This window comes from Cynocephalus volans, chromosome 2, assembly GCF_027409185.1.
Source record: "Cynocephalus volans isolate mCynVol1 chromosome 2, mCynVol1.pri, whole genome shotgun sequence".
Taxonomy (NCBI): domain Eukaryota; kingdom Metazoa; phylum Chordata; class Mammalia; order Dermoptera; family Cynocephalidae; genus Cynocephalus; species Cynocephalus volans.
Window position 1 is genome coordinate 123,813,224 of NC_084461.1, and position 12,195 is coordinate 123,825,418.

The 12,195-nt window shown below is 32.3% G+C and overlaps 1 protein-coding gene across 4 annotated transcripts in view; it reads left to right on the forward strand.

Annotated features, from left to right (window-relative positions):
• Positions 1 to 12,195, forward strand: part of ANKHD1 (ankyrin repeat and KH domain containing 1) — a 119,290-nt gene that overhangs the window by 41,113 nt on the left and 65,982 nt on the right. For 3 of the 4 annotated variants that reach the window (XM_063088174.1, XM_063088177.1, XM_063088176.1), the window contains exons 7-10: positions 1,401 to 1,495; positions 6,899 to 7,136; positions 7,340 to 7,531; positions 11,858 to 11,967. In XM_063088174.1, coding sequence (XP_062944244.1) covers positions 1,401 to 1,495; positions 6,899 to 7,136; positions 7,340 to 7,531; positions 11,858 to 11,967 — 635 coding nt within the window. The remainder of the gene's footprint in view (positions 1 to 1,400; positions 1,496 to 6,898; positions 7,137 to 7,339; positions 7,532 to 11,857; positions 11,968 to 12,195) is intronic. The other variant, XM_063088178.1, reaches the window with a different exon arrangement.

The following is a 12,195-nucleotide window of genomic DNA, read 5'->3' on the forward strand; positions in this document are numbered from 1 at the left end:
TAGATTTGGCTAAATAAGTTACAAAACCTAAATGAGTAATGATTCAAACCAAAGAGAAGTCCAAGGGTAGGCTTTTTAGGCTAGATCGGCAGTTCCATTGTCGCCAAGATCTCAGAATTCTCTTTTTCTATTCTACCATCCTAATATGTTTTTCAGAGTTACCTATAAGAGGAGAGAGAGAGTAGCTAGGGCCCCAGCATTCCATATTCTAGGAAGGATGAAGAAGTTAAGGGTAAAATAGGGAGTGCCTTCCCATTTAGTGAGCTCCTTTTAAGAAGTCTTTCTAGAAGTTCTGTCTTATAACTCCCACTTACATCTCATTTGCTATACATAGCTGCAAGAGAGTCTGGGAAATGTAGTCTTTTAGTCTGGCATGTTACCACTCAGATAAAATCAGAGTTCTGTTATTAAGGGAGAATAAGAGAGCGGATAGGGAATTATCAATTTCTGCCAAATACATGAAATAGAAGCACCCATAATTGCCTATTTTTGGACACTTGAATTGTTCCCAGTTTTTCACTATTATTAAAAACACTGTGATAACATCCTTGTGTAGACATTTTTGCCTAATCTCTGATTATTTCCTTAGGATAAATTCCTGGAAGTGGAATTGCTTGGTCAAAGGGTATGGACAATTTTAAGGCTTTTGATACATATTGCCAAATTGCCTTCTAGAAAGGTTGAACCAATTTATACTCCCACCACCAGCAGTGTTTGAGAATGCCCTTAACCCCACCCTACACCCTCACCAACACTGGGTATTATCATTCTTTTTAATCTTTGCCATTTTGATAGTAAAAAAAATGGTGTTGCATTTTAATTTGCATTTCTTTAATAGGAAGGTTTAATATACTTTTCATTAGTTTAATAATATTCATTTGCATTTCTTTTTTGAATTACCATTCCATATCCTTCACCCATTTTTCTACAGAAGTGTTTGTCTTTTTTTAATTGACAGTTAAGGCTTTTTACATATTAGATTTATCAGGAGGATTGGAATTACTTTAAATGGAGTTTTTGTGCCTGCTCATTGCCATAGTGAGTTTGAGAATATTTTAAAGCTGTTTTTCTGGAAAATATGATCCAAAGATACTTTACTTGGCTTTCTATTTGATTTCAGTGTTTTGACTTGATAAATAATTTTATAGATTAAATCGAAGAAAAAGTATTATTGCTTTACTTGCTTTGGACAAACTCAGTCTTTAAAACCTAAATAATAAGACTTTGATGAGAGCCTGCTTATTATTTTTAATTGGCTTTTTAAAACTGTCATTAATTTATTTATTGAATGCAAACTTTCTCATGAATTTTTATATAGACATCTGAAAGAAAAGTATTTCCTATATTAGAGTATTAAATTGATACTCAATTCTTTTAAAAATTTTGTTCTTTTATTTAAGGCCATTTGGATATGGTTCGCTTTCTACTTGAAGCTGGTGCAGATCAAGAGCACAAAACAGATGAGATGCACACTGCCTTAATGGAGGCTTGCATGGTAATTTTAAATTGTACTCACTTGAGATTTTATGGGAAGAAAAGGTCATATGTATTTATGCCTTTGAGAATTATTAATTGGTGTTTGATTTGCGTAATTTCTTAACCCAACTCTAAATTAAACACAGTTAATACTTGAGTATCTGTGCTTTTGTAAGACGACAGTAACATGTAATCCTAAAGTAATGTGTTCGGCTGTAGGGATATTGTTGATAAAACTCTAATTTTGGAGATAGTAGACATATTTCTAATGTTTTCATAGCTTTGTATTGAAATCTTATGTAGCAAATTGACATAGAAATATATTGACTTATATACGCTATGGATAACCTATAAAGCATTTAATTATTTCTTTTGAGGATAATCTAGAATTGTATTTTCAGTCCAAACATTTTGTATCAGAGAGAATAATCACCTTCAGTGCTGTCATTCCAGAAATCATTTTTCTTTGTTGTCTGTAAGCACATACATATCATTCATGAATGCATATTTATAAAAGAGTACATCAAATAAAAACTACTGTCTCAAACTCCTAGAAATGATGGATAAAATATACTTTTAAATTGGGTATAACTTACATAGAGTAAACTGCCAAATATTAAGTGTATAGCTTGAAATTTTATATGTGTATACATCCATATAACAACAGATCTACATATAGCACCCCAGAAGGCTCATTTATGCCCCCTCCCAGTTAGTACCTCCCTTCAAGAATAACCACCATTCTAACTTCTGTCATCATAAATTAGTTTTTCTATTTTTGATATTCTTATCAATAGACAATACAGTAAGTACTCTATTATGTCTGACTTCTTTCACTCAACATTATGCTTGTGAGATTACCCATGTTGTTCCTTTTTACAGTAGTTCGCTCATTTTCATTTTTGTGTAGAATTCCATTGCATAAATACACCTTTATTTCTTTATCCAGTCTACTGTGATGGACATTTGTGTTGTTTCCAAACTCTGGCTGTTAAGAATAAAGTTGCCATAACGGTGACATAAGTGATTGTTTCTGTTGGGTATCTATCTAGGGTAAAATTGCTGGGTGGGAAGATTTTGATTACTAATTCTCTTTTTATAAGTATTTCAGATTTTCATTTTTTTTCTTGAGTCAGTTTGCTAGTTTATGTCTTTATAGGAATTTGTCCATTTCATCTAGGTTATCTAATTTGTTGGCATATAGTCTTCCATAATATTCTTTTATAATCCTTTTTATAAAATTTGTTTATTAATGTCCCCTCCTTCATTTTTGATTTTAGTAATTTGAGTCTTCTCTCTTTTTTTCTTGGTCAGTCTAACTGAAGTTTTGTCAAGTTTTGGGTTTTAAAGAATCAACATTTAGTTTTAAATTTTTTCTCTATTTCATTTAATTCCAGTCTATTTATTATATCCTTCTTTCTGCTTTCTTTGGGTTTATTTTGCTCTTCTTTTTGTAGCTTTTGAAATAGGATCTTATATTACTGATTTGAGACATTTCCTCTTTTCTAATTGTGTACATTTAGTGCTATAAATTTTCCTTTCAGCAGTGCTTTAGCTGTGTCCTTCAAATTTTGATATCTTGTGTTGTATTTTCATTTTCATTCAGTTCAATGCATTTTTTTATTCCACTCAAGACTTCCTTTTTGACCCATGGATTATTTTTATTAATTTTAATTTCTAAATGTTTGAAGATTTTTCTGATCTTTCTGTTAATGATTTCTAGTTTGATTCCATTGTGACCAGAGAACTTTGAGGTTTGTTTTATGGCCAGGATATAGAAATATATTCTGTGGGGACTTGAAAAGAATGTATATTCTGCAGTTGTTGCGTGGAGTGTTCTTTAAATGTCAAATAGAGCCTATCGATTGATGGTATAATACTTCTACATCCTTTCTTTTCTGTCTAGTTGTTCCAATATTTGTCAAGAGAGGGGTGTTGAAATCTCAAACTGTAATTGTGGATTTTTCTGTTTCTTCTTCAGTTGCTTTACAGTTTTATTTTCACATTTTGGAGCTCTGTTGTTTGATGCATACACATTTTTAGAAGTGCTACATCTTTTTGGTGGATTAACCTTTTTATTATATAATGTCTCTGTCTCTGGTGATATTCTTTGCTCTGAGGTCTCCTTTATTTGATATTGGTGTAGATACTCTTGCTTCCCTTTGGTTAATGTTTGCCTGATATATGTTTTTATCCTTTTCTTACAACCTACCTATATCATTATATTGAAGTGTGAGTTTCTTATAAATAGTATATATTTGCTTCATGTTTTGTAGCCTACTCCATCAATCTGTCTTTTCATTGGTTTGTTTGGATCATTTAACATACTTGTTGATATGGTGTTTTTATATTCTGAGTCTTTGTTGAAATTTATTTTTTCATTCATTTTCATTTTTTCCTTTTTTTTTTTAACATACAATAGTTATTTTGAGGTTCTTTTCTGCAAACACCTGTATTTGATTCACTCCTAGGGTTGGTTTTATTGTCACCTGACTTGATTATGTCACTTTTTCCTGCCTTATAATAGGTGTAGTAATATTTTATTGCAAGCCATACATTGTGGATGATACATTTTACAGGCTGTGAATGATACTGTCCTCCTTTTAAGACAGTTAAATTTTGTTCCAGCATGCAGTTGCATTACCAGTGGATCACTTTGATCCTGTTGAGGCTTGATTTCAGCTTTGCCCTTACCCCTATAGTGTGGTTCTTAGTACCTGCGGATAGCCTAACATCTCAACTGAAAGTCTGGAATATTTATCAAGGTTTGTCCATTCTTGCTGAGCCTGAACTCCTGAGGTCTGTAGCCTTCCAGTAACTATTCTCTGCTAGGCATCCTGGAGTCTTGTCCTTGGTATTCTTAACTCAGGAGTTGTCCAAGTATCTGAAGAGAATTTTATATAGATTTTTGGGACTCTTTTGTCTAACTTTTCTCTTTTTGTGGGACCCCCCTGCCCCCAAAGTCTTAACTATCTTGGCTGGCTCATATTCTGATTTTTGTTTCCTTTTTCCAGTGAAATGTTCACTCTCCGTTTAGGCTCTGTAGGAAGGGAAATAGGTTTGGAAGATGCCCATGGAGAGAAAGCTAGAGTGAATGTAGGGTTTATCACATGTGCTCTTTTCTTTCAATGATCATAGCCCTAGCTTAGTTGCTGTCCAATGCTTGCAACAGTTGCTTTATATATATATATATATATATATATATATATATATCCTCCACTCCCGCAATTTATATTTGTTTATGATAGGAGAGTAAGTCCAATTTCAGCTATATCTACATGGCTAAGACCAAAGTCTTAGAATTAAAAAAAAAAAAAAATTCAAATGATGATATTAGACCTGAAAGGTTGGGTTATTCTTTGTCTTATTTCTTAATTTTTTAATTCTTTTTTTTCTTTTGGCAAAAATAATATTGTTCAGAAGTATATTAGAGGTTACCACAAACAGGGGGAAGGAATAATGAGAAGCTATTGCTTAATGGGTAGAGTTTATGTTTTGGATGATGAGAAAGTTTTGGAAATAGATAGAAGTAGTGGTTGCACAGCATTGTGAATGTAATTAATCCCACATAATTGTATGTTTAAAAATGCTTAAAATGGCAATTCTTATGTTATATATGTTTTACCACAATAAATTTAAAAAATACTGAAAAAAAATTGTTCATTAGTATCAGAAAGTGCCTAATATAGTTCTTCTCTTAATGTATGTACTCAAGATATGTTAGCAGAATCTATAAAGAATCCTCAAAAATTCAAGTAAATTCAAGTAAAACAATTTATCGAGAGCCTAGAGGGATAGGTATAATAGCAGTTTCCTGATTTGTAGACACTTACAAATCGTTACTTTATTTTCTGTTAGAAATGTATTTCAAATACCAGATTAACACAGTCAGTAGTTTGATTAAAATGTATTTTATTTTACATATATTTGAAGTATTAAGAAAACTAAAATTTTAATGTGAAGTCATCTGTTTTTGGCATTGTGTCAAAAGTGATTAAAGCTCAGCTCGCCGTTAAATATAATGAAATTCTTTTTTTTTTTTTTTTTTTTTTTTTGTCGTTTTTTCGTGACCGGCACTCAGCCAGTGAGTACACCGGTCAGTCCTATATAGGATCCGAACCCGCGGCGGGAGCGTCGCCGCGCTGCCAGCGCAGCACTCTACCAAGTGTGCCACGGGCTCGGCCCTAATATAATGAAATTCTTGATGGATACTGAAATTTAACATTTAATTAAGCTTTCTTTAATTAATTCTTTAAGAGTCGCCCAACATTATAAAGCCTTATTTTTGTACTCAGTATTTACTTTTCATTAGCAACATTTTGTTCATTTTTGAAATATAGAACAACATAGCCTCTGACTTTATATGCTACAACAAACTTTAAGGCCTACATCAATTTTGAAGTCAAGAATTTGAAATTAATACTGGCCAGCTGCCAGAAAAAAAAAGAATTTGAAACTAAAGAAGGATATTTATGGTGATGGAGGGATAGCATGAGAATGTTTTATTGTGTTTTTTTGGCCAGTACAGGGATCCAAACCGGTAACCTTGATGTTACGATATGATGTTGAGTGGGGGGGGGGGGTAGAAGATGGGGGGAAAGAGGAATTGGTAAAGGGACACAAAAATCAACTACATTGTATATTGATACATTAAAATAAATTTTAAAAAATAATAATAGTAAGGCTGTTCTCTAACCAACTGAACTAACTAGCCAGCCTGAGAATGTTTTATTGTTATTTGTATTACTAGCTGTGCAGGTGGGCTCATGGTAAAATTATTTGCAAATGAATAAGATCTTTATTTTCACATCTTTGTAAAATCCTTTGCCTCATTGCAACAAGCTGTTGTCATGAGGAAAAATATAGGGTAATATAATATCAATCCACAGGGGTTTATCTTGGTGACATAATCCCAAGTGGCAATGACTTCACAGAATTTGTTGAGTTATTTTTTGCCAAGCCTTTGTTTCTAAAATAGATCTAATGCAGTATCTACGTTTGACCATGACACCTGAGCTTGAGGGTATGGCTGTGTTTGACTAGCAGAATTATAAACAGTAATTATTTTGAGATATTACTGACTATGGATTTAACAGTTTTCTGAACTTCAAAGAATGTGGAAATTCAAAATTATTTGGAATGTGACTGCATGTCACCAAGTCTGATTCTTTTGGAAAATTTTGGGTTTGCTCAAAAGTAAGGTAAAATAATATAAAAATTATTTTAGAGTTTTAACAGACTTTTGATATGGCTCAGATGGGCGTGATAATATACATACTATGTAAGCTAAATCTAATCTTCCTTTCCCTTTTCTTTCTTCCTTTCTGTTTTTTCCAATCTGTTGCTTCTCTTTTCTGATTTAAAAAAAATTTCAAAACAAAAAAATTTCTCTCCTTCTTGCTTTTCTTCTGGAAATCTGCAGGATGGACATGTAGAGGTGGCCCGTTTGCTTTTGGATAGTGGTGCTCAAGTGAACATGCCTGCAGATTCATTTGAATCTCCATTGACACTAGCTGCCTGTGGAGGACATGTGGAATTGGCAGCTCTACTTATTGAAAGGGGAGCAAATCTTGAAGAAGTTAATGATGAAGGATACACTCCCTTGATGGAAGCTGCTCGGGAAGGACACGAAGAAATGGTAGCACTACTCTTAGCCCAAGGTAAAACAGTTTCACTTCTTCGAAAAAAATCAGGTTCCTTTGGATGTTTGTGTCAGTATCAGTGAAGTTTACTACAACTAGCATATTTTTTTGTGTGTTGATGAAAAGCAGAGAAAATGGAGATGATTATGACAATTCAGAAAAATAATATCTTTATCGTAAGTCTCTTGCAGCTAGTTTTATCTATTTTTCTGCTTTCCTAGGAGCAAATATAAATGCCCAGACAGAAGAAACCCAAGAAACTGCTCTTACCTTGGCTTGCTGTGGAGGATTTTCTGAAGTTGCAGACTTCCTGATTAAGGCGGGGGCTGATATAGAACTTGGCTGCTCTACACCTCTGATGGAGGCTTCTCAGGAGGGTCACCTGGAGTTGGTTAAATATTTGCTGGCTGCTGGTATGTGGCTTAAAAACTAACTGCCTTATATCTCAGAAAGATGAATACAAATAATACTTCACTTATATGTGGAATTGAAAAAGTTGAACTCACAGAAATAGAGAGTAGAATAGTATAGGGGGAAGAATGGATGGGGAAAGGGGAGATGTTGATAAAAGAATACCAGAGTTTCAGTTAGACAGGAGGAATAAGTTTTAGTGATCTTTGCATAGCATGGTGACTATGGTTAACTATATACTGTATTGTGCATTTAAATATTGCTAAAAGAGTTGATTTTAAATGTTCTCACCACAAAGAAATAACTATGTGAGGTGTAATGGATATGTTAATTAGCTTGATTTAATCATTCCGCAGTATATATGTATATCATAACATCACATTGTACCCCATAATATTTATAATTATTATTTGTCAGTTAAAAATAAAACAAATCAGCCACAATGTATATCGACAAAATGAAAAAAAAAAATTAAATAAAAATTTAAAAATTAAGCATGCCTTTTAGAAAAAAGGCATGGCTTTTATATTGCTTTCTCAACTTAACAATTAGCCTTAACTTTTTCATTTCTATAAAAGTTGAAAAATAGCTTCACAATTTAACTGCTTTTCTTAAACTTAGGAGTCTTTTAAAATCTCATTTTAAAAAAGATTTCTTTTTAGTATTTTCTTAGTGACCATAAGGCTTCTCATTCATCTTCTCTATCCATTGAATTGATTGTGGCTCTGGAAGAGAGTAGTTCCTCCTAGTCTCTGTTAGTAAGAGGAAGTGAGGATGACATTATAGAGGTTGTAATTTGGTACTTTTAAGCCTGTTCATTTCTTGGCATTTCTAGGTCATCTCAAAAAAAAAAGAAAAGAAAAGAAAAAAGGGACAAGTGGGAATATATATTTTTTGGCAGAGTATTTAGTTTTACAATATTTGTGGGCTGGCTGGCTAGCTCAGTTGATTAGAGTGCAGACTAACACCAAGGTCATGAGTTCAGATCCCCATATTGGCCAGCCAACAAAAAAATAAAATATTTGTGCTTTATTCAATATTAAGCACAGTAGTAAGCAATAAGAATTTTTGTGTAGAATATGTGTAGTTTTATAGAACAATAGTAAGCAATAAGTATTTTTACATAGAATATTTGTAGTTTTATAAGATATAGCAGAAAAAAATTGATCTAGATAGATGTAAACCTCTGTATGTACTTTGGAAGTAATATAGAATTTTTGTTTTTATACAGATCTGATATGTTGTTTAAAACTTGATGTATAAAGAAACTAATATGTAAAAGAAAATGAGATATTTACCAAAACTTTATTCATCCTTAGGAGCTTTCAGTGTTAACAATTTTTTTATAGTCCAGCCTCAGTTTTTCCTTTGAGTTATTGAAATAATTTCTTAACCCAGATTATTAATAGTTTGGATGATTTATGGTTTGGACCAACCAACCATAAAAGCTGACCTCTTTCATGACTCAAATATTATTAATCACTCTAGTTAGTGTATACATTATTCAGTCATTGTTTAAACCCCATCATTTTCAGTAACTGTGTCCTATTCGAGAGTCTTTCTCTACTGATGGTTACCTTTCTACATTCTTTCTCCATCCCTCTCCTAAGCTAAAGTCATGTTGCTGTAAGACGTTTTTAAAAGAAGGAATAAATGTTTATTAAGAAATTATAGGACAGCGGCTGGCCCGTGGCTCACTTGGGAGAGTGTGGTGCCAACAACACCAAGTCAAGGGTTAAGATCCCCTTACTGGTCATCTTTAAAAAAATTTTTAAAAAAAAGAAATTATAGGACAGCGTTTTATCTCATGAATATTCATAACCAATAAAAAAAATTATTGGGTACCAGAATACATTCTGCTCAGCTGTTGTGTTATTTCTGTTAATTGTTACTGATCCCTGTGAAGTAAGAAATATTAAACCCATTCTTATAGATATGGAAACTGATGCACAGTGATGTTGCATAACTTCTATAAGGTAACCAAGCTAATAGTGACAGAGTCAACATTCAAACAGAACTCCTGACATTGTTTTTCTACGGCATCACTACTGATTCTCACATTTAGTTCCTTTTGCTAACTTGAAGTATGTATTCCTAGAACTACCCTGGGGCTAAAAAGAGAATCACTTTTTAACTTGATCACTAACTAAAAATTTTTTGCTCCAGGTTTGAGATTTACATGAAATTCTCTAAAGGAAAATCCAATGGGGCTTTTACGATTAAAAAAAAAAAAAATTAAAAACCTTTTTGTTATGGCATTTTTTCAAACATATAGAGAATATAGTATAATGAAACCTAACAACTCATCACCCAGTTTTAACTGGATGGATGTTTAATTCATGGCCAATCTTATTTCATCTGTATTCCCTCCAGACCCCCCATTTACTTTTATAAAATTATTTTTATTTAAAATAAACATTTTTAGCTTTTCATTTTTTTAATTTAAAAATAAATTATTTTTAAGAAATTATACTTTCATAAAATTATAAATATTTCAGTATGTATTGGTAAAAGATAATTTAAAAAAATAACCACAATACAATTTTTCTACCTAAAATTTTTCAATAATTGTAGTTCCTTAACAAATATCCAGGCAGTTTTCTTATTTATCTGATAATCATGTTTAAGTTAGAACTCAAGTAAGATTTATATAATCACTGTTGATCAATATGTCTCTTAAATCTCTTAATCTATGGGCATCCTTTCATTTTTTTTTTTCTTTTTTCATACAATTTTTGATTGAAAAAATGGAATGTTTATTCTTTAGGCTTCCCAGAGTGTGGATTTTGCTGATTGTGTCTCAGTGATTTTGTTTAACTTGTTTTTCTGTTCCTTGGATTTTTCCATAAATTAGTAATTAGACTTAGAGACTTGACTGTATTCAGGTTTGATTTTTTTTTTTTTTCTTTTTTCAAAAAGATGACCAGTAAGAGGATCTTAACCCTTGACTTGGTGTTGTCAGCACCATGCTCTCCAAAGTGAGCAATTGGCCATCCCTATATAGGGATCCAAACCCTTGCCCTTGGTGTTATCAGCACCACACTCTCTCAAGTGAGCCACAGGCTGGCCCTTTCTTTTTTTTTTTTTTTAATGGGACTACTTTATAGGTGGTATCTGTGTACTTTCTTCAGGAGGTAATGAATGTTTGGGTTGTCTGTCTTTTTGTGATATTATTAACCACTGATGATCATTGCTTAGATCCATTAATTCATTAGGGATTACAAAATGGTGATATTCTAAGTTCTATTATTCCTTCCTTATTAGCTGGAAAATGTCTATAAATAGAAAATTCCCCTCAGCGACTATTTGGTTGCCCTTAAGTACAGATCATATAGGAATGGCAGGATAAATGTTTGATTTTTTTTTTTCCCCTTTATTTACCAGTTTCCAAAATAATGAGGTGGTCTTCTAGCATTCTTAAGAGATGACCAATGAAGTGGGGTTTTTTTGTTGTTTTTGATTTGAATGTCATTTTGAACTTTTTATTTACACATATATGATGTGTTTTATTTCATCACAATCATTTTTCTTGATGCAGAAATTGTCAGAAGATGGGACAATTTGAGTATCTTTGCTCAGTAAGTTTAGCTCCTAGATCCTTTTGATATGACATCTTTATAGTCTCTGACAGTGTCCTTGCTTTCTGATAAGACAAGGTGTTCCAGGCTCATCTTGTACAGTTCCTGCTCCAGTCTTGGAATCAATTATTTCTCTAAGAAGTCCTTTAATTCTATTTAGTAGGAAAGGGATAGAGACTGCAATCTAAGCTACAGGTGCTATTTCCTATCTCTAGGCCTTTTTAGTTGGTCAGGATTAGGAAATATGTTTTTCTTGCAGATAAAATATATCATGAGTTCATGTCAATACTTCCAATTCAGAACCACAGGGGTTTTACTTAAGCTCAACTATCTTATATCTGTGCTTTCTCTTAAACATGCCAAAAATTTCAGTTCTCACGAAATAATTATTCATTTGACTTATGCCACAATATCCATAGAACTGTCTCAGGATACAAACACACACTACTACCAATGTGATTTCTGAAAACTGTTTAATGTTTTTTGTTTTTGGCAACTCTTTGATTCTTTAGGGTGTATCTTACTAGTGATGTATAGGCAAATTACTGTGTTTTAAAGTTGTTTGGTTTAGTTCTTTTCTGTGTGGCCAAAAGTATTTTTATAAAGCGTATTTGAAGGAAAATTAGGATACTTAAAATGCATACTGATATTTTTACATTTCGAATTTTTCAGTTTCACCAGATTGCAAAATTGGACTATTTAATATAATTTTACAGTTCACAAAGTAAATATGATTTTTTTGTTTGCTAGGTGCTAATGTGCATGCTACAACAGCAACAGGAGACACAGCCTTAACCTATGCTTGTGAAAATGGACATACAGATGTTGCAGATGTTTTACTTCAAGCAGGGGCCGATTTAGTAAGTTATTTTTTAATTTCAAATATTTTGGGATGAATGGTAATATTTATTTATATTTAAACATTTAGAAAATACTAGTAAAGATCAATTGTTTGTGTATTTTGTATAAAATTGCTTTTTTAAAAAAGCTTAGCTACTCGTTCTAGCTGTTGCATATATTAAATGTACTTGAAAATACTTAGTGTTGAATAGGGCATGTTGTTTTCTTTTCCTAGGTAAAGCTATCAC